Below are 23,042 nucleotides of genomic sequence, written 5' to 3'. Positions count from 1 at the left end.
GGTTGGGATTGGAAGCTCTGAGGACCAGGGCCCTCTGAATCCTCCTGTATTCATTTGTATTGTAATTGTAATCTGCCCTTATGTTGTAAAGCGCTGCGTTGGCACTATATAATTCCTGTATCATATTAACAATAATAATAATAGGCAGTAGACCCCCTCGAAAAACATGATTTGGAATTATTGAGGGGGGGGGTTGTTTAAAAAAAATCTGGATTTAAAATCTGGATACATTTAAGACTTAAGCTCCAAAAATAAAGTTGTTGTAAAGCAGAATATGAAAAAAATCATCATCACCCATTTTAATACTGTACTTGTAGTGGAGGAGGTTGCATTATTTAAAAAAAAATCTCATTCATGGGCAGTAGGCACCTTCCAAAATCACAATTTGTTCTTATTGGGGGAGGTGGAAAAAAATCTGGATACAGTTTAGATGTAATTGTCTCGCTTCCACAATGGGGGGCATAGAGAGAGAGATCTGATTAAAGGAGTACTCACTGGGTGCTGAAAGAGGAGAGGTAAGTGGCCTCCTACCTTCTCCTGATAGCAGGAGTAGATCCAGGGATGTGACTTTGACCCTATACTGAGTTATCTGAGTTCCAAACTTAAAAACGTGAGAAGCAGAATACAAAAAAGTATAATTTCCTCATTTTAAAACTGTACTTGTAGCAGAGGGGGTTACAGTGTTAAAAAAAATGGGCAGTAGGCAGCTTCCAAAAACATAATTTGGTCTTATTGGGGGGGAGGTAAAAAAAAATTTGGCTTCAAAATCTGGATACATTTTAGACTTAGGTTCCAAACTTAAATACTTGAAAGGCAGAATATAAAACGTGCAATCAGCACTTGTTTTAAAACTGTATTTGTAGCGAAGGCAGTTGCATCATTAAAAAAAAAAAAAACTCTCCATCTCATTCATAGGCAGAAGGCTCCCTCTAAAAACACAACTTGGTCTTATTAAGGGGGGTAAAAAAAAAAACCTGCCTTCGAAATCTGGATACATTTTAGACTTAAATGTTTCAAACTTAAGTACTTGAAAAGCAGAATATAAAAAGTGTTTTAAAACTGTACTTGTAGGGGAAGCAGTTACATTATTAAAAAAAAAAAAACAAATCTCCATCTCATTCATAGGCAGAAGTCTCCTTCTAAAAACACAATTTGGTCTTATTGAGGGGGGGGGTAAAAAAAAAATCTGGATACATTTTAGTACTTAAGTACTGGAAAAGCAGAATAAAAAAATATGTCTATCACTTATTTAAAAAAAAACTGTACTTGTAGTGGAAGAGGTTGTATTGTAAAAAAAAAGAAAAAAGAAAAAAAAAAAAAGAACCTCTCCATCTCATTCATAGAGTTCATTGTTTTTGTAGCTAGCAGAGTTCCCTCCAGCTGCATCTCGCCGTGCATTTTGGGTATCATATTTCACAGAGCCCTCCAAACTCACACACTGCAGATCAGACACACCAGTCCCCTCCTAACCACACATCTGGGAAACATATTGCGCCCAGACCAACCGACCTAACCTCCTATATTATTGTCTCTTTGTGCACCGAAAACAAGTGCTTATTTTTCTTTCCATACTTTGTTATAAATAATATATTTCAATATTGTTCTGATCGCATGTTGCAAATGCATGCCTCGCTCATAACCTATTAATACGTTGTTCACTTTAGGTTATTATATAGCATATGTACACCCCACCAACTTTCTAAAGAATAGAAAAAAAAACTCCTTTAAAAAAAAATCGACAATATTTGAGAGACTGGATAAACCTGCTTCTATTTTATGCATTCAAAAAATAATAAAATATGAAGAAATATAAAAATACGTCGTCAATGTATCTTACTGGAGTATACTAGACATAGATGCATGCAAAACAAACCCTGAGGTCCAAGGAAAGCGTACATTTATGAGCAGTAAGTCCCATTAGGTCTCCAGCCGTCCTGCTCAGGGACACATATGTTTAAATTTATCATTTTTAGGAAGAGTTATGTGTACTTACACTGACAATCGTAGACACAAAAAGCAGTACCAGCACTGCCACATGCAGAATTATGATCCCAAGCAATAAGAGAAGCATTTTCAGTCAAGTATTTGGATTCCTAGGAGGAAAAAAAAAGAGAAAAACTTTGGTTTAAATCCCTCTCTTGGCTTCCTTCTTGTCCCTCTATGAGCAGAGATCTGAGTGAAGTCACAGGCTGGGAGAGGCAGGACACAAGGTTGAAGAATGGGTGTGTCGTTTTTGCATCTATGCAGCCATTGGCCAGTAGGGGGAGCCTGGGGATCACAAGTTAACTTTTTTTTTTTTTTTTTTTAAAGGGGGGCGCAATTTATTATATTCACTGAGGAATTCCCCCCCATTGCCCCCTCCCTATCAGTCAGGCAAATTGGGAGTAGCTGAAGTTTAACTTTTTTATGTTTGCTTTAAGTTTGTAGCATTGGGTGACAAAAAGTGGTTTATTCATCAAAACGTTTCTCATGTGTTTTAACCACCTTAGAATTTAACTCTTTCCTAAGCCCTGGTTTAGGCAAGCAATGCAAGTGATAAGTTAAATCTGAGTGTTTTGTTTTTTTTTTTTAATTCTCACTCCAGCTTACACACCCAGAATTCCAGCTTTTCCACATCTGTTTTTTATAAGTTTTTGCAACTTTTTTTGGCACGACTGACATATGGGATTAATAAGGTTATGTGAATCTGAATTTTTTTTTTTTTTTTTTTTTTAAACCCAGGCTGAGTTCCTGAAAAGATTTGCATCCCTGGCAACAGTCCTGTGCACAAATTTCAAGGGTAATTTGAGTGGAAACATGCTCTTTTCGAGGGTAACCATCTACTTTCCAAAAAGAAAAAAAAAAAAAAAGGGGTTGCACATGTGTTTTTCTTCTATTCACACCTCCCCCAAAATCTACTAGCACAGGATTCCATCTCATTCTATGGCTACAGGGGAGGGGAGGGGAGGGGGGACCTGCCAGAAAACAGCGGTTGCTGCTACACAAACTATACATGAGCTACAAATAACCACCACAACATTGCAACGTAAAAGAAATACTTGTTATCACTCTGGATAGTTGATCTTCTAAAACACAGAATACTCTAAAGTTATAATCTGCATTCAAACCATTAAAAAAAAATTTTAATCACTTACATTATTATACAAAATCAATTGGTAGCTTATTTTTTATATTTAGAAAATTAAAAAAAATTTTTTATCATGAATATTATTGTAGACAATCAATTAGTGACTTATATTTCATTCTATTTTTATACTTGGAAATTTAGATTTTTTTTAAATCTATTAGTTCCTTTTGTTTATTTTGGCTTGATTGACTTTGTTCAACCTGACTATGTAAATATGCTTAAAAAAACAACAACAACAAAAGAAACAGTTTTCCAAGTATAAAAATACAAAGAAAAAAGAAGTTACTAATTGATTCTGTATAATATATATCTTATTTTTTTTTTTTGCCTTTTTCTGGATCAACTGTGGGTATAAGGTTCTGTAGATAAACGTTTTCTATTAGTTCCTTTTTTTTTTGGCTTGATTAACTGTGTTCGACCTGAGTATGTAATTATGTTAACAAAAAACTACCAAAAAATACAGTTTTCCAAGTATAAAATTATAAAGAAAAATAAGCTACTAATTGATTCTGTATAATATACATATAATAGTTTTTTTGCATTTTTCTGGATTAACTGTGGGTATAAGTTCTGTAGATAAAGGTTTTCTATCTAGTAGTATACAAAAACTAGTAGTTCCTGATTTTGCTTTTGGAATGATTGACTTTGTTCAACCTGACTATGTAATTATATGGAAAAAAAAAAAAACAACCAAAAAACCCCAGTTTTCCAAGTATAAAAATACCAAGAAAAATAAACTACTAACTGATTCTGTCTAATGATATACCAATTAAAAAAATAAAAAAAAAACTCTCTCTATATATATATTATATGTGTGTGTATATATAATATATATATATAATATATATATACACATTTATAAGTAAAATATGTGTGGGTGTGTATATGTACATATACACACACATATATTTTATATATATATATATATATATATATATATATATATATAATAATGTTATTCTTTTATTTTTTTTTGTTTGGTACATCATCATACAGAATCAGCTAGAATAAGCTACTAATTGATTCTGTATCATGATATACCAAACAAAAAAATAATAATAAAAAAATTATATATGTGTGTGTATATATATGTATATATGTATAAAAAATTATATACCAAAATTATATACAATATAATAAAATAATTAAAAAAATTATATATATATATATATATATATATATATATATACATATATATATATATTTATTTTTTTATATATATATATATAATATATATATATATTATTATATTGTTTGGTATATCGTTATACAAATAAATTAGTATATATATATATATATATATATATATATATATATATATATATATATATACATTTATAAGTAAAATATGAGTGTTTGTATTTCTATGTAGCCGTGTAATTTTTTTTTTTAATAATTAAAATCTGCCAAATTTATTTGGAGACCTGTATAGAGAGAGCAGATTTTTGGGAAAGCACAGCATTGGCTGGGTGCTTCTTCTGCTATCTGCAGTCCAGCCTGACCACAGTCACACCCAGTATCCTCACCCAGCCATCCAGAATATTCAGCAGCAAGAAAGAAATTTAAAAAAAAATATTAATCACCAAAATAAAAACAGCAAGCAGGTAAAAATCTGCCTAAACACAGCAACATTATTGCAACATTGTAATAAAAAACCCATTCTAAAATGATAGAATGTAGGATGAATAGTTGCAGAAATGCAGAATGAAGAGCAGCCCATGCAATGCACAATGAATGGCTCCCAGCTCCCACTTCTGGAACAGGGAATAGATGCAAGGAGTACTTACTGGGTGCTGGAAGAGGAGAGGTAAGTGTCCTCCTTGCCTGTCCTGATGGCAGGAGTAGATCCAGGGATGTGCCTTGGCCCCCACACTGAGTTATCTGAGGTTAGATGCTGTCAGCAATGAACATATAAGTTTTCCTTTTCAGCAGGAATGACGCCCTATGACGCCTGCTGCTGCCTGGGTGGGGCGCTCACAACCCTCTCCACTGCTAGAAATAAGAGGAGGAGGGGAGGGGGTTAATCCCTCCGTGTGACGTCACCCAGGAATGTGGCAGATGTCACCAGCAGTGGCTGTGCTGTGCCTGGTTAGGGTGGCATCCCCTCCCCCCCCCGCTGAGCCTTGTAGTTCTACAGCAGGTGGAGGACACCTGACTGTGGGTTAAAGGGGCACTCTAGGACTTTTTATTTCAACAAGTGGCAGAGGTGGTAGTACCTGATTTGCCTGTGTGGGCATGCTGGGAGTTGTAGTACTACAAGAGATGGGTGTAGTTTGGAACGGATGTCTAGATCAGGCTGTATCTGCAGTGTGTAGCAAGGGTAAGAAGGAATGATTTGCATGACTCCGCCCACTATCCTATAATTAAATGTAAATGCCCAATGGTGGCCATGCACGGTGCCATAACACGCGATCGATGTCCGATCAGACAAAGGGATGAACAAGACACAAATGGCATGATTGACCGATAGGAAGAGTTTTGATTGGACCAAGACAATTAGTGGCAGAAAAAAATCCTTCGTACAGAATCAATCGTTAGCGTTTTTTCACTCCCTTGTGAATCACGATCGATCTACATGGACAGTTTGCTATTAAACATGTCCAGTAAAAAAAAAATCGTCATAAAGTTCAGCCAAAATGTATTCTGCTCCGTGTCTTTGCTAAAAAAAATTCCCAATACGTGTAAATTAATCGGTTTACGTGAAAGTTATCGTGTTTACAAATGGCGGTATAGATAATGGGATTTTTTCTTTTTTTTTACTAGTAATGGCGGCGATCAGCGACTGCAGCGGGTATTCTGACACTGGGTGGAACTGACTTGGTGTCACTGACATCCCCAGTGACAGCAATACAGTGCCGGCAATCAGCGACTCATTGCGGGACTGTGACGGGCATTCTGACACTGGGGGAGGGAACTGACTTGGCGTCACTGACATCTCCAGTGACACCAATACAGTGCCGGCAATCAGCGACTCATTGCGGGACTGCGACGGGCATTCTGACACTGGGGGAGGGAACTGACTTGGCGTCACTGACATCTCCAGTGACACCAATACAGTGCCGGCAATCAGCGACTCATTGCGGGACTGTGACGGGCATTCTGACACTGGGGGAGGGAACTGACATGGTGTCACTGAATCTCCAGTGACACCAATACAGTGCCGGCAATCAGCGACTCATTGCGGTACTGCGATGGGCATTCTGACACTGGGGGGAACTGACTTGGTGTCACTGAATCTCCAGTGACACCAATACAGTGCCGGCAATCAGCGACTCATTGCGGGACTGCGATGGGCATTCTGACACTGGGGGGAACTGACTTGGTGTCACTGACATCCCCAGTGACACCAATACAGTGATCAGTGCTAATAAGAAGCACTGATACTGTACTAATGGCACTGGGCAGGAAGGGGTTAACATCTGCGTCAGTCAAAGGGTTAACTGTGTGCTGTATTACTAGGGAGACATGCTGTGCAGAGAGATACAAAGCAGCATGTCCTTGCTGACAGGAGAGAGACCCCTGTTGTGTACACTCAGATCTCTTCCCTGTCAGTTTTGCCCGACGATCTCCAAACCAGGAATCACATCCCCAGCCGCCAATAGCGGTGTGCGTAGGGCAGTGTGTGGCCCCTATCCAGAAATGCAATATCACGTATATATACACATGATTTTCGGCTGTTTTTAAAAAAAAAAACGGAAAATCGGTCGTTCAATAGGCCGACGTTACCACCAATGGTAAAAAAAAATCGGTCGATTTTCGTCCCGTCTACAGCCGACATTTTTACTTCTGTCCCTGCAGAGAGCTCCACTATTATATTTGACATGAAAAAGTCTTGCGGTTGCAACAATGTATCTATTTGTATATATTTGTATCCATTTCAGATACAGATGGTTTTATTCGGATACAAATGGATACATTGTTGCAACAGCAAGACTTTTCATATAAAATATAATAGCGGACTGGAATTCTTCTCTTTCTTCTTCTTTTTCTTCTTCTTGCAGGTCACGGCTCATGCGCAGATTTTTTATCGGTAAAACGACTTTACCGATTAAAAAAATGTGCCAAAACCCCATAAAAACGGCCAACTGATTAACCCATTAACGGTGCAAAAATCGGCCGATTTTTTTTTCAACCGAAAACTTGGCCGATTTTCGACCCGTCTATGGCCTGCATAAGTCACCGGTGACACCGCTGCGATTCAATATCATACGATTTGTATGCATGATTTGTATGCAATCGCACATGTTAAGACACTGACATTCACGTTCATTAAATGCGATTCCTGAAGACTTTATTGCAACTTGTGAATATTTTCAACGATTTCTTGCCATTTGAGGTGCGATTTCCATGATTTCTCTGTATGTGAAATCACAACAAAACTGCAGAAAAAGTCATGTCAGAACTACTTTATAAAATCGCGCTGCAGCAAATCGCATGTGTTAAGACACAGACATTCACATTCATTAGATGCGATTTCTGAAGACTTTATTGCGACTTGTTAAGATTTTCAATGATTTCTTGCCATTTGAGGTATGATTTCCATGATATTATATGCAGGTGAAATCGCAAAAAAAAAGTCATGCCGAAACTACTTTAGAAATTGCGCTGCAGCAAATCGCACGTGTTAAGACACTGACATTCACATTCATTAAATGCGATTTCTGAAGACTTTAGTGCAACTTGTGAAGATTTTCAACAATTTCTTGCCATTTGCAGTGCGATTTCCATGATATTCTCTGTATGTGAAATCGCAACAAAACTGCAGAAAAAGTCATGCCGGAACTACTTTAGAAATGGCACTGCAGCCAATCGCACGTGTTAAGACACTGTCATTCACATTCATTAGATGCGATTTCAGGTGCGATTTCTGAAGACTTTACTGTGACTTGTGAACATTTTCAATGATTTCTTGCCATTTGCGGTGTGGTTTCCATGATATTCTCTGTATGTGAAATTGCAACAAAACTGCAGAAAAAATCAAACTACTGCTTTAGAAATCGCTTTGCAGCAAATCGCACATGTTAAGACACTGGCATTCACTAGATGCGATTTCAGGTGCGATTTCAATTCCCAAATTGCACCTGAAATCACACCGGTGTGACACCCCAGTCACACCAGACCTGACTTTGAAATCGTGCAACTTACAGTGATGACATGCAGATCGCATCCAGTGTGACTGGGGACCAGGGGCGGACTGACAACTCATGGGGCCCCTGGGCAATAGGAGATCATGGGGCCCCTGTGTCCTTGCCCAAACTCAAAAAAGCCTATGAAAAAGGTACCAGGGGCATCTCATGGGGCCCCCTACTGACCCCGGGCCCTCGGGCAGTGCCCGAGTTTCCAAATGGTCAGTCCACCCCTGGTGGGGACTAAGTGCCCCGGTCACACTGGTGCGATTTCAGGTGCAATTTGGGAATTGAAATGGCATCTAATGAATGTGAATGTCGGTGTCTTAACACATGCGATTTGCTGCAGCGCCATTTCTAAAGTAGTTCTGGCATGACTTTTTCTGCAGTTTTGTTGCGATTTCACATACAGAGAATATCATGGAAACGGGGCGGACTGACAACTCATGGGGCCCCCGGGCAATAAGGGATCATGGGGCCCCTGTGTTCTTGCCCAAACTCAAAAAAGCCTATGAAAAAGGTACCAGGGGCATCTCATGGGGCCCCCTACTGACCCCGGGCCCTCGGGCAGTGCACGAGTTTCCATATGGTCAGTCCACCCCTGCATAGAAACCGCACCGCAAATGGCAAGAAATCTCTGAAAATCTTCACAAGTCGCAATAAAGTCTCCAGAAATTGCACCTGAAATGACGGTGAAATTACACACAAATCACGCAATTTTATATCGCAGCGGTGTGACCGGTGACTATCGCTCACTTTTTCTGTTGGTATTTGGAGTGTTTCCCAAATATTAAAAAAAATTGCCTTTGTTTCCTAACAAAGGCAGCAGAAATGGGGTTGCTCGAGGTGCTCATTGTGTCTTCAGTACAGGGTGTCCTATGCGGTTGGTTCTATAACTTGGTGTTTCTTTGTGGGATTCTGGAAGAGTCTCTTCACCCCCCTTCCAGGCTGGTAACTCCTCTGATGGGAAGGCCGGAGGATCTCGGAGTTGCCCCGGTTTCCTTTGGATCTTGGCTGGGGCCCCTTTGTCACCGGAGAACAATAATCAGGTCATTGTGATGGATTTGGGAACTGGGGGCCCAGCGAGGGGTTCCTGGCTCCCGTGTGCACTATACAGTCCTATAGATATGGCAGGGAAGTGTATGTGTTCCTATATACTGTGCCTGTCCCTTTAATGCTGATATCTAGTACAATGGGGCCCAACTTAGGGGCCCCTCCACTCAAAGACACCCCATGAAGAATGTAAAAAAACTGATTATATTAGTTAAACACGATAAATAAAAAGTCTGATTGCCTCATCAGTCCCCGGGTATCAAGTATGTTGGATGTCCGTCGCGGGCCCCCAGCGCCATGACCGCACTGCCACTGACAGCTCCGAGTCACACAGTAGGGTGGGCTCCAGATCATGTGATCACTGTGACAGCTAATCACATGATCAGTGATCAGTCATGTAACATCTTCAGTGTCTCAGGATGCTGTAACGTGGGACCCTTGCTCTCTGTGTGGAAGCAGTGGTCTCTCTGCAGAGGTCTGACATGCACCTTGTTGAATCAGAGTTCCTTCATCAGCAGAAAGTGTGAGCTTTTCTGATTGAAGATCTCTGGCTCTGATTCTGATTGGGGAGCAGAAAAGCCTGTCCTCTGCCAGCATGCTGCAGAGTAGGACCCTTGCTCTCTGTGTGGAAGCAGTGGTCTCTCTGTAGAGGTCTGACATGCACCTTGTTGTGTCAGAGCTCCTTAACCAACAGGAAGTGTGAGCTTTTCTGATTGAAGATCTCTAGCGCTGATTCTGTTTGGAGAGTAGGAAAGCCTGTCCTCTGCCAGCATGCTGTAACGTGGGACCCTTGCTCTCTGTTTGGAAGCAGTGGTCTCTCTGCAGAGATCTGACATGCACCTTGTTGTGTCAGAGCTCCTTAACCTGCAGGAAGTGTGAGCTTTTATGATTGATGATCTCTGGCTCTGATTCTGATTGGGGAGCAGAAAAGCCTGTCCCCTGCCAGCATGCTGTAGAGAAGGACCCTTGCTCTCTGTGTGGAAGCAGTGGTCTCTCTGCAGAGGTCTGACATGCACCTTGTTGAACCAGAGCTCCTTAACCAGCAGGAAGTGTGAGTTATTATGATTGATAATCTCTGGCTCTGATACTGATTGGGGAGCAGAAAAGCCTGTCCCCTGCCAGCATGCTGTAGAGAAGGACCCTTGCTCTCTGTGTGGAAGCAGTGGTCTCTCTGCAGAGGTCTAACAAGTCCGTTGCTGTGTCAGAGCTCCTTAATCAGCAGGACTTGTGAACTTTTTTGATTGGAGATCTCTAGCACTGATTCTGTTTAGAGAGTAGAAAATCCTACCCTCTGCCAGCATGCTATAGAGAAGGGCCCTTGCTCACTGTGTGGAAGCAGTGGTCTCTCTGCAGAGGTTCCTTGCTTGATGAGATCTAGATTTCTCCAGTCAGTAGGGGGCATGAGCTAGCTAATTGTGGAACTATAGGTATGATTCAGTAGGGGGCATGTCAAACCTGTGCAGAGAGACCACTGCTTCTGGACAGAGAGCAAGGGTCCTTCTCTACAGCATGCTGGCAGGGGACAGGCTTTTCTACTCCCCAATCTGAATCAGAGCCAGAGATCTTCAATCAGAAAAGCCAACACTTTCTGCTGGTTAAGGAGCTTTGATTCAACAAGGTGCATGTCAGACCCTTGCAGAGAGACCACTGCTTCCACACAGAGAGCAAGAGACCTTCTCAACAGCATGCTGGCAGAGGACAGGCTTTTCTATGTGGCTGTGGCTGCTTTAGAAAGAAACTGATCCACGTGTTACTGGTCACATATCAGTGTGACATCTTGCCCAAATGAGCTTGCAATCTAAACGAATGTTTGGTATTTCGGTGAGTCTGTGGCTGTCCATTGGACACGGGGTTCTGGTCCCAGCATGCAAAGCAGCCCAAGCATTTACGGCATGGAGAGCAGAAAATCGGCAGTGTCAGCCGTGATTATTGGAGGCTTTCATGACAACGTGTGCCTTGTAGGGGAAACAACGTCTATTATATCCTATGGAGGATTAAAGGGAAAGTTCTCCCCTTGGAGATACGCGGAAACATTCCGCCAATTTCCACAGCCGCCTACTCAATGGACGGCTCTGTTTCTTTGGAATCTGCTGAGTATTTCTCGGGATGTATTGATCAAGCAGGGAATGTGACGTCCACCAAACATTCACTACAATTGAGCCAATGTAAAAAAAGACAAACATGGCCCAGGAAGATTCACCTGCAGTGAATGTTTAACGAATGTCGCATTTACTGTCCCTGAACGCATGGCAGGACCTATACTTTGTGATGGCGGCCATGTTTAATCCTGTACCGGCACTCAGCGCGGAACCTCCTAGTAACTTGTGTTACATTGTTATTGGTACATCTAAGGTTTAGGCGTGGCTCATTTCAGAGGGCAGCGCATTTCTGTGGGAAATTTCTGTTCTGAAATGCATAGATATGAACCTAGCCTTAGTTTACACTCCCAGCCAAGGGGCGGTAAAAACAGGTGCATGAGCAGCTTAACCAAACTCAGTGGCTGAGGGAGGGGGGGGGGGGGGTTGTACAGATGCCGCAGCAGCAATGTTCAGTGGCTAGAGGGGGTTGTGCACATGCCATGGCTGTGATACTTAGTAGCTGGAGGGGGTTGTGCACATGCCATGGCTTCAATGCTCAGTGGCTGGAGGGAGTTGTACACATGCCATGGCTTCAACGTTCAGTGGCTGGAGGGGGTTGTACACATGTCAAGGCTTCAATGCTCAGTGGCTGGAGCGGGTTGTACACATGCCACGGCTTCAGTGCTCAGTGGCTGGAGGGGGTTGTACACATGCCATGGCTTCAATGCTCAGTGGCTGGAGGGAGTTGTACACATGTCATGGCTTCAATGCTCAGTGGCTGGAGGGAGTTGTACACATGTCATGGCTTCAATGCTCAGTGGCTGGAGGGGGTTGTACACATGTCATGGCTTCAATGCTCAGTGGCTGGAGGGGGTTGTACACATGTCATGGCTTCAATGCTCAGTGGCTGGAGGGGGTTGTACACATGCCATGGCTTCAGTGCTCAGTGGCTGGAGGGGGTTGTACACATGCCATGGCTTCAGTGCTCAGTGGCTGGAGGGGGTTGTACACATGCCATGGCTTCAATGCTCAGTGGCTGGAGGGGGTTGTACACATGCCACTGCTTCAGTGCTCAGTGGCTTGGGACAGGGGCGGACTGAAACTCATGGGGCCCCTGGGCAATAGGGAATCATGGGGCCCCTGTGTCCTTGCCCAAACTCAAAAAAGCCTATGAAAGGTACCAGGGGCATCTCATGGGGCCCCCTACTGACCCCGGGCCCTTGGGCAGTGCCCGAGTTCCCAAATGGTCAGTCCGCCCCTGGCTGGGTGTGATTGTACACATGCCGCAAACGCAATGCTCAGTGGCTGGGGGGGGGGTTGTACACATGCCGTAGCAGCTATGCTCAGTGGCTGGGGGGGGGGGTTGTACACATGCCATGGCTGTGATGCTCAGTGGCTGGAGGGGGTTGTACACATGTCATGGCTTCAACTCAGCGTGGAACCTCCTAGTAACTTGTGTTACATTGTTATTGGTACACCTAAGGTTTAGGCGTGGCTCATTTCAGTGGGCTGCTCCATGTGGGAAGAACGCAGAAAAGAAGTTCCCAACGCTATTCCAACGATTGCAAATCCGCTGCGACCCCATGCTGCTTGGTGTGCGTGAAAACGCATGTGTTTGCAGATGCATGGGGGTGCCGTTAAAAAAAGAATGACATCACCACGCATCGACTAAAGGGCAGCGCATTTCTGTGGGAAATTTCTGTTCTGAAATGCATAGATATGAACCTAGCCTTAGTTTACACTCCCAGCCAAGGGGCGGTAAAAACAGGTGCATGAGCAGCTTAACCAAACTCAGTGGCTGAGGGAGGGGGGGGGGGGGGGTTGTACAGATGCCGCAGCAGCAATGTTCAGTGGCTAGAGGGGATTGTGCACATGCCATGGCTGTGATACTTAGTAGCTGGAGGGGGTTGTGCACATGCCATGGCTTCAATGTTCACTGGCTGGAGGGGGTTGTGCACATGTCAGGGCTTCAATGCTCAGTGACTGGAGGGGGTTGTACACATGCCACGGCTTCAGTGCTCAGTGGCTGGAGGGGGTTGTACACATGCCATGGCTTCAATGCTCAGTGACTGGAGGGGGTTGTACACATGCCACGGCTTCAGTGCTCAGTGGCTGGAGGGGGTTGTACACATGCCATGGCTTCAATGCTCAGTGGCTGGAGGGAGTTGTACACATGCCATGGCTTCAACGTTCAGTGGCTGGAGGGGGTTGTACACATGTCATGGCTTCAATGCTCAGTGGCTGGAGGGGGTTGTACACATGCCATGGCTTCAATGCTCAGTGGCTGGAGGGGGTTGTACACATGCCACTGCTTCAGTGCTCAGTGGCTTGGGACAGGGGCGGACTGACAACTCATGGGGCCCCTGGGCAATAGGGAATCATGGGGCCCCTGTGTCCTTGCCCAAACTCAAAAAAGCCTATGAAAGGTACCAGGGGCATCTCATGGGGCCCCCTACTGACCCCGGGCCCTTGGGCAGTGCCCGAGTTCCCAAATGGTCAGTCCGCCCCTGGCTGGGTGTGATTGTACACATGCCGCAAACGCAATGCTCAGTGGCTGGGGGGGGGGGGTTGTACACATGCCGTAGCAGCTATGCTCAGTGGCTGGGGGGGGGGGGGGGTTGTACACATGCCATGGCTGTGATGCTCAGTGGCTGGAGGGGGTTGTACACATGCCATGGCTTCAATGCTCAGTGGCTGGAGGGGGTTGTACACATGCCATGGCTTCAATGCTCAGTGGCTGGAGGGGGTTGTACACATGCCGTAGCAGCTATGCTCAGTGGCTGGGGGGGGGGGGGGGTTGTACACATGTCATGGCTTCAATGATCAGTGGCTGGAGGGGGTTGTACACATGTCATGGCTTCAATAATCAGTGGCTGGAGGGGGTTGTACACATGTCATGGCTTCAATAATCAGTGGCTGGAGGGGGTTGTACACATGTCATGGCTTCAGTACTCAGTGACTGGAGGGGGTTGTACACATGTCATGGCTTCAGTGCTCAGTGACTGGAGGGGATTGTACACATGCTGTGGCTGCGATGCTCACTGGCTGGAGGGGGTTGTACACATGCTGTGGCTTCAATGCTCAGTGGCTGGAGGGGGTGTACACATGCTGTGGCTTCAATGCTCAGTGGCTGGAGGGGGTCGTACACATGCTGTGGCTTCCATGCTCAGTGGCTGGAGGGGGTTGTACACATGCTGTGGCTGCAATGCTCAGTGGCTGGAGGGGGTTGTACACATGCTGTGGCTTCAATGCTCAGTGGCTGGAGGGGGTCGTACACATGCTGTGGCTTCCATGCTCAGTGGCTGGAGGGGGTTGTACACATGCTGTGACTGTGATGCTCAGTGGCCAGAGGGCGTCGTGCACATGCAGCGGAGAGCAGTACTACCATTGAACGTGACCCATTCATGCATCCGCCCTCCAATTGGCAGGTAGAATGGGATTTGTAGGGTTAAAAGAAGTGGTGAGGAGTCAACATATCCCCACCTGCCACCTGTCAAATGCCCTCTGCAAAGTGATCTGATTGGCTACAGCCACTGATCGCCAAACATTTTCCAGCTAGTCCATTTGACAGCTGGAAAACATGTATGGCCACCTCGAATAATCGACTTCTGGGGAAACCCACACACGGAATCGAAAATCAGCCGTTCCCTGCTGAACCGGCAGAATTTTGATCCACCCATGGCTACCTTTAGAAATGACACACTCATATAAATCCCGTTGCCTGTGCAGTTTTTGTGTTCACAAACGTCTAACACAGATCAGCCCCTACTGCAGCCTCCCACTTTGTGAATTGCTACAAAGACACCATGTACAGTCTAATCACTGGGGGGAGACTGAGGAAATGCTTCCTCCTGCCTGCAGCAGACTGATGAAATCATCTCAACCTAGGCAAAGTCACCGACTGAAGCTCAAGGATGACGTTTCTGAACAATGATCCTTTATAGTGACAAGTCAGGGGATCAATTTAAACAAACCTTTCCAATTTTGAGACCAGCAGAGATTATGGTGGAGCAATTTTTTTTTTTGGTTTTGGAAGGCGGATGAGCCAATAAATGCGTTACGATGATCTCAGATAGAATTATAGATAATGTTACCTAAGAGGAAGCGATGTGACACACTGAACGAACGTTAGTCATTGTTTTGTGTTGTTATGGATGGGGGAGGGGTGACCATGCTGCAGTGTGACTGAGTCACATGGAATCCCAATGTCAGTGTGATTTGTGTGAATCACCTACCATATAGTATGATGTGGGAACGCGGCCCATGTGACCGCCGGCTGCGCCTCCCTGCCTCGCAGAGCGGAGAAGCTGCGGTTTTGCCGCTGATCTGAGGTTTGCTTTTCGACGAGCCGCATAACTTCATATTTCTGACACCAGGGTCGCTTGTGGGAAAAAAAAGAGCAGTTCCTCGAAAACGTTCTTTTTCTTGTTTAATGACTCGGTCAGCTGGCACATCGGAAAAATGCCGTTAATTAAAGGGAAACTCCATTTTCATGGGAAAACAATAGCAAAAAAATAATAATTATAATATAGAGTATTGAAATGCTACATATATTGTATATTGTAATTGGAGGTTATTAAACATTCCCGTTCCTTTTCAATCTGCAGATCTGTCATTTTCTGTGAAATCCAATATGCCTCCCTGGAGGCGTTCTGTACACACATGGTATAGAGAGCGCACCCCAGAAATGTCATTTCCTGTTTGTGTGATTGGCTCAATGATTTTCCCAGAAGTCTGCACTAAGATACAAGTCAGATTTTGGGCATCTCCTGCAACAAAAATGTCATTTTTGGTGAGATATTCCCAATGCAAAATCACGTCTAAAGGGATGCAGACCCCGCCACTTTCCTCATTAGAGCCCTGCAGGTGCAGCAGCTGATTGACAATGATAAAGTCATTCCCAGGGGCGGACTGACCATTTGGAAACTCGGGCACTGCCCAAGGGCCCTGGGTCAGTAGGGGGCCCCATGAGATGCCCCTGGTACCTTTTACATAGGCTTTTTTGAGTTTGGGCAAGGACACAGGGGCCCCATGATCCCTTATTGCCCGGGGGCCCCATGAGTTGTCAGTCCGCCTCTGGTCATTCCCATTGACATTCGTTCTGCACATGGACACAGAGAAACAAACAGCTATTTCGTCAGAACAACAAAAGGTAGGAATCTGCAACAAAGTTTATTAAACTTCCTACAATATACACTATATTGCCAAATATACACACATGACCTTCAATGGCCTCCCAGTCTAATGCAGACCATAGACGGTTTGTTTATCGGCCGATTTTTCATCCGAAAAACTAAACATCAGTCGTTCTGTTTCCACCAATGATTGCGAAAATTGTCCGTTTTGCACAAATTTTCCAACATGACTGATAAAAGAAAGAAGGAGGAACCACAAAAATTGGCCGATGCCATTGCCCCACTAACCGATTATTCTTTCGGATAAAAAATATTGAGTTGGCCCCACCCTTTCCACACACATGACCTTTAATGGCCCCCCAGTCTTAGTCGTAGGGTTCAATATTGGGTTGGCTCCGCCCTTTCCCCACACATGACCTTTAATGGCCCCCCAGTCTTGGTCCGTAGGGTTCAATATGGAGTTGGCCCCGCCCTTTGCAGCTATAACAGCTTCAACTCTTCTGGGAAGGCCGTCCACAAGGTTTAGGAGGGTGTCTATGGGAAGGTTGGACCATTCTTCCAGAAGCACATTTGTCAGGTCAGGCACGGATGTCGGGGGAGGGGGCCTGGCTCACAGTCTCCGCTCTAATTCATCCCAAAGGTGTTCTATGGGGTTGAGGTCAGGACTCTGTGCAGGACAGTCAAGTTCCTCCACCCCAAACTGGCTCCTCCATGTCTTTATGGACCTTGCTTTGTGCACTGGTGTGCAGTCATGTTGGAACAGGAAGGGGCCATCCCCAAACTCTTCCCACAAAGTTGGGAGCATGATATTGTCCAAAATGTCTTGGTATGCTGGCGCCTTAGGAGTTTCCTTCACTGGAACTAGGGGGCCAAGCCCAACCCCTGAAAAACAACCCCACACCATAATCCTCCTTCCACCAAACCTTACACTTGGCACAATGCAGTCAGGCAAGTACCGTTCCACTGCCAAACCCAGACACATCTATCGGATTGCCAGACAGAGAAGCGTGATTGGTCACTCCAGAGAACACGTCTCCACTTCTCTAGAGTCCAGTGGCGGCGTGCTTTACACCACAGCATCCGACGCTTTGCATTGCACTTGGTGATGTGATGAAGGCTTGGATGCAGCTGCTCGGCCATGGAAACCCATTCCATGAAGCTCTCTACGCACTGTTGTTGGGCTCATCTGAAGGCCACACCAAGTTTGGAGGTCTTTAGCTATTGACTCTGCAGACAGTTGGCGACTTCTGCGCACTGTGCGCTTCAGCATGCGCTGACCCCGCCCTGTCATGTGACGTGGCCTACCACTTGGTGGCTGAGTGGCTGTTGTTCCCAGTTGCTTCCACTTTGTTATAATCCCACTAACAGTTGAGCGTGGAATATTTAGTAGCCAGGAAATGTCACGGATGGACTTATTGCCCAGGTGACCACCTATCACGGGACCACGCTTGGAGTCACTGAGCTCCTGAGAGCGACCCATTCTTTCACCAATGTTTGTAGAAGCCGTCTGCATGCCTGGGGGATGACTGTATACACCTGTGTCCATGGAGGGGATTGGAACACCCGAATCACATGATTGGGAGGGCGGGGCCAATACTTTTGGCAATATAGTGTATTTCGAACACCCGGAGGGGGAGGGTTTTTTTTCTCAATTCTTTAGAAATAAGAGTAGATGTGACAGCCTTGTGTGGTCTGGACCCAGGAATCAACAAACTTTAGAGTGCCATCAGATAGAGAGGACAATCATCAGATTTAGCTCGGGTTCACTCTGATGCGGTGCGTAATTTGCAGCGTTTTCTGTGAGAATTCCGCATCACAATCGCACCCCGTTCATGCGAACCGCTGCGGGTGTGTATGTTAAGTTAACAAGACCCAAAAAGCGGTCTGTAATACACAGTGCGATGTGCAGAATCGGATCGCATAGGTGTGAATACCCATGCAATCCGATTCTAGTGCAGACCAAAAAAAGGGTCCTGAACCTTTTTTGGTGCGAGTGTAGTGCAATTAGAGCCATACAAAATGTACAGCTGCGATCGCACCGCACACAAATCGCATGTGATCTGCACAGGAATGCGGTGCGGTTCCTGTGCGCATCACATGCGATATACCCAGGGGCGTCCCTAGGGTTGGTGTCACCCGGTGCGATAACACTTGGTGACACCCCCTCTGACGATCCCCGCAGGATGGTTTGGATCTGCAGATTGAGCATAATGGATCAGACTCTGATCCATTATGCTCCCCAATCCCCAGATCCCATCCATCCTGCGGGGATCATCGGCTTTCATTACAACTTACCTTTTTGCGGGTCTGGTGTCACCCTGTATAGGTTGCATGCCGACGATCCCCGCAGGATGGTTCAGATCTGCGGACTGAGCATAATGGATCACAGTCCGATCCATTATGCTCCCCAATCCGCAGATCCGAACCATCCTGCGGGGATCGTCGGCATGCAACCTATACCGGGTGACACCAGACCAGGGGTGGACTGACAACTCATGGGGCCCCTGAGCAATAGGGGATCATGGGGCCCCTGCAGGGGCGGACTGACCATTTGGAAACTCGGGCACTGCCCGAGGGCCCGGGGTCAGTAGGGGGCCCCATGAGATGCCCCTGGTACCTATTTCATAGGCTTTTTTAAGTTTGGGCAAGGACACAGGGGCCCCATGATCCCCTATTGCCCGGGGGCCCCATGAGTTGTCAGTCCACCCCTGGGCCCCTGTATCCTTGCCCAAACTCAAAAAAGCCTATGAAAAAGGAACCAGGGGCATCTCATGGGGCCCCCTACTGACCCCAGGCCCTCGGGCGGTGCCCGAGTTTCCAAATAGTCAGTCTGCCCCTGCTCCATACCCGCTGCACGAAAAGGTAAGTTGTAAAGCAAGCCGACGATCCCCGCAGGATGGATGGGATCTGCGGATTGGGGAGCATAATGGGTTGGAGTCCGATCCATTATACTCAATCTGCAGATCTGATCCATCCTGCGGGGATCGTCGGCTTGCTTTACAACTTACCTTTTCGTAGAGCGGGTCCGGTGTCACCCCGTGCGGTAGGTGTCACCCGATGTGGTGCTCACCCCCACCACTGGATATACCACACCGCATATATGTGAACCCAGGCTTAAAGATGGCTTATCTGCTTATATTTTGCTCTCCCTGGTTCCAGCCATCACTGCAGTGCATGCGGACTGTAAGTGGCTGCAAAGAGCCTGCGGGAGATCAGCAGCACCAATATGTAACAATTTAAAGGAAAAAAAAGGTGTTTTATTTAAATAAAATGGCGGTTGCTGATGACGCACAGCGCACAGAGCAAACGTAATGTTGGCTTTCTGACAAATGGCGACTTTCCATGGCGGATATTATTGTCTGCTCGCTGTGGTTCCCCCAGTCTGGCCGGTCTGAGCAGACGTTGTCCTGGCGGTGGATTGCGCCCTGCGGCCGGCCGGTGGAGGCCTCCCAGTGACTCAGCTCAGGATACCAACCTCACTTAAACTCATTAAGAGCGGATCATGGCTGAAAGGTCATTTGTGTCTTATCAGCATTTATCCTGATAGCCGGCTGCATTATTTGTAATTATTCCTTTTAAGAGTCTATTTCGGATAAAGCCTGTGAGTGGATCCTGGAAATGGGTCATTGATACGGGGAACGCCCAGCCGGGCGGGTGAGGAGGATTTCAGTGACAGGAGAAGAACGCCCCATTGCATGGTGATTGTTGTGTTCAGAGGAGCAATTGTATGAAATGGGATTCAAACCTCATCAGATACATTGTAGCTGTGCAGACAATGGCGGAGTATGGAGGAAAATATATATACTTTGTATCGGAGCCGCACTCTCATCCAATCAGGCAGCAGCCAGGATCCGCAATACAAACATTTCTACAAATATGAAGACGTTGAAAAACATCCTCCGCTACAAAATACGGGGAGGAATTCCTCATGTAATAGAGGGGAGGACTCCAAACGTTTCAGTATGAGGGCCACATGTGTATTTTGCAAATATTTGTGTGCCAAAAACAAAGATCCCCATCACAGTCCCCCCTTACATCAGAGTTTTCATCAGAGTCCCCCTTACATCAGGGTCTCCATCTGTGTCCCCCTTAAATCAGGGTCTCTATCAGAGTCCGTCTTGCATCAGGGTCCCCACCAGATTCCCCCTCAGCATCAGGGTCCCTAATCGATTCCCCCATCAAAGCACCTTACATCAGGGTCCCCATCAGAGTCCTTTTTACATCAGGGTCCCTAATAAAGCTCCAATTATATCAGGATCCCAATCAGTCTCCCCCCTTACATCCGGGTCCCCATCAGAGTCCTTATTACATCAGGGTCCCTAATATAGCTCCAATTATATCAGGAAACCAATTAGTCTCCCCCTTACATTAGGGTCCCCAGTAGATTCCTCCTTATATAAGAGTCCTCATAAGAGTCTCCCCTTACATCAGGGTCCCCATAGGAGTCCCTCATTACATCATCAGAGTCCCACTCACAGTCCTCCCTTAATTCAGGGTCCCCATCAGAGTCCCCCTTTTTTCAGGGTTCCCATCAGATTCCCATCTTACATCAGTGTCCCCATCAGAGTCCCCACCCTTACACCAGGGTCCCAATCAGAGTTCCCCCTTTTTTCCAGGTCCCCATCAGAGTTCCCCTTTAATTAGGGTTTCCATCCAATTCCCCCCCCCCCTTACATCAGGGTCCTCATCAGAGTCCCTCCTTACATCAGTGCCCCATTCATCTCTCCCCATACATCAAGGTCCCCATCAGAGTCCCCCTTACATCAGGGCCCCTATCAGATTACCCCCCCCCCTCCATACATCAGGGTCCCCATCAGAGTTCCCCTTACATTAAGGTCCCCATCAGAGTCCCCCATTACATCAAGTTCCCCATTAGAGTCCCCCTGCAATCAGGGTTCCCATCAGATTCCCCCCTTACATCAGGGTTCCTTCAGAGTACCCCCTTACATCAGGGTCCCTATCAAATTCTAAATCAGAGTCCCCCTTTAATCAGCATAACCATCAGGTTTCCTCCTTACATCAGGGTCCCCTTCAGAGTACCCCCTTACATCAGGGTCCCTATCAGAGCCCCCCCATCAGAGTCCCCCTTACATCAGGGTCCCTATCCTGGCCCCCATTATATCAGGGTCCCCCTTACGTGGGTAAGGGGCTGGAATTAAAGCAGAAACAACAGGCAGCTTCTGCTGACCTTAAAGCCCAACCCCAGGCAAATAAAATAATTAGCCCTTACAGTGGGGCTGTGCCTGCAGAATCATTTTTCAGAAAATCTCCATTCTGGTGACTTTGCCTAGGCTGAGATGATGTTATCAGTCTGCTGCAGGCAGGAGGAAGCATTTCCTCAGTCTCCTCTCCTCCAGTGATCAGACTGTACATTGTAACTTTGTAGAAGGAGGAGGAGGCATTTCCTCAGTCTCCCCTCCCCCACTGATCAGACTGTACATTGTAACTATGGAGAAGGAGGAGGAGGCATTTCCTCAGTCTCCCGTCCCATCAATCTTCTCTGTGCATGCAGATCAGGGGTTCCGATTCCACACGCAGGTATACTTGTTCCAGATCAGCCACTGATTACCATGACAGCCAGACAGCTAGCATTTTCTGAAGGAGAGGACAGCAGCGGCAGGCCTGGTATTTCTCTCGGAGTCGGTTTCATGTAATGCAGCACAGCAGTGGCAGGGGCTCAGTAAGCAGACCCCAGCTCCGCTGAGTGACACATACTTTCCACACACCAAAATAACGCAGTGAACACGCTGCTCCTGTAATAGGCCAGACGCCCTATTATTGGCTGCAAAAATCCCGCTTCTAATCTTTGTCCCCCCACTGAGTTATTTCGTGTTTTAATTTTCCATAAACGCAGGAGGCGGCGCAAAGTCTAGGTATGTCTGTCCCAGGGGAACTGCACATCAGAACAATTCTGTCACTGGCAGCAGGGGGCGACACTGATCAGGTGTAGGGATGTGGCTAAGGCAGGCAGGGCTATCACTGATTGGGTGGAGGGACATGGATAAGGCAGGCAGGGCTATCACCGATTGGGTGGAGGGATGTGGATAAGGCAGGCAGGGCTATCATTGTTTGGGTGGAGGGATGTGGATAGGGCAGGCAGGCTATCACCGATTGGGTGGAGGGATGTGGATAGGGCAGGCAGGGCTATCACCGATTGGGTGTAGGGATGTGGATAGGGCAGGCAGGGCTATAACCGATTGGGCAGAGGGATGTGGACAAGGCAGGCAGGGCTATCACTGATTGGGTGGAGGGACATGGATAAGGCAGGCAGGGCTATCACAGATTGGGTGTAGGGATGTGGACAAGGCAGGCAGGGCTATCACTGATTGGGTGTAGGGATGTGGATAAGGCAGGCAGGGCTATCACTGATTGGGTGGAGGGATGTGGATAGGGCAGGCAGGGCTATCACCGATTGGGTGGAGGGATGTGGATAGGGCAGGCAGGGCTGTCACCAATTGGGTGGAGGGATGTGGATAGGGCAGGCAGGGCTATCACCAATTGGGTGAAGGGATGTGGATAGGGC

At 46.1% G+C, this 23,042-nt stretch overlaps 1 protein-coding gene across 2 annotated transcripts in view; it reads right to left on the bottom strand.

Annotated features, from left to right (window-relative positions):
* PMP22 (peripheral myelin protein 22) overlaps positions 1-5,070 on the bottom strand; it is a 32,526-nt gene extending 27,456 nt beyond the window's left edge. Inside the window, exons 1-2 of one of the 2 annotated variants that reach the window (XM_089663867.1) lie at positions 4,915-5,070; positions 1,994-2,093 (exon numbers count right to left, since the gene is read on the bottom strand). In XM_089663867.1, coding sequence (XP_089519993.1) covers positions 1,994-2,071 — 78 coding nt within the window. In that variant the 5' untranslated portion in view covers positions 2,072-2,093; positions 4,915-5,070. Of the gene's footprint in view, positions 1-1,993; positions 2,186-4,914 lie in introns of those variants that run through there. The other variant, XM_089663868.1, reaches the window with a different exon arrangement.
* Between the last annotated feature and the right edge of the window lie 17,972 nt (positions 5,071-23,042).

Source organism: Staurois parvus, unplaced genomic scaffold (genome assembly GCF_062004578.1).
Source record: "Staurois parvus isolate SC_StPar_1 unplaced genomic scaffold, SC_StPar_1.0 ptg001792l, whole genome shotgun sequence".
Taxonomy (NCBI): Eukaryota; Metazoa; Chordata; class Amphibia; order Anura; family Ranidae; genus Staurois; species Staurois parvus.
Note: the sequence above shows the minus strand (reverse complement) of the source record. Positions and strands in the feature narration are given on the sequence as shown.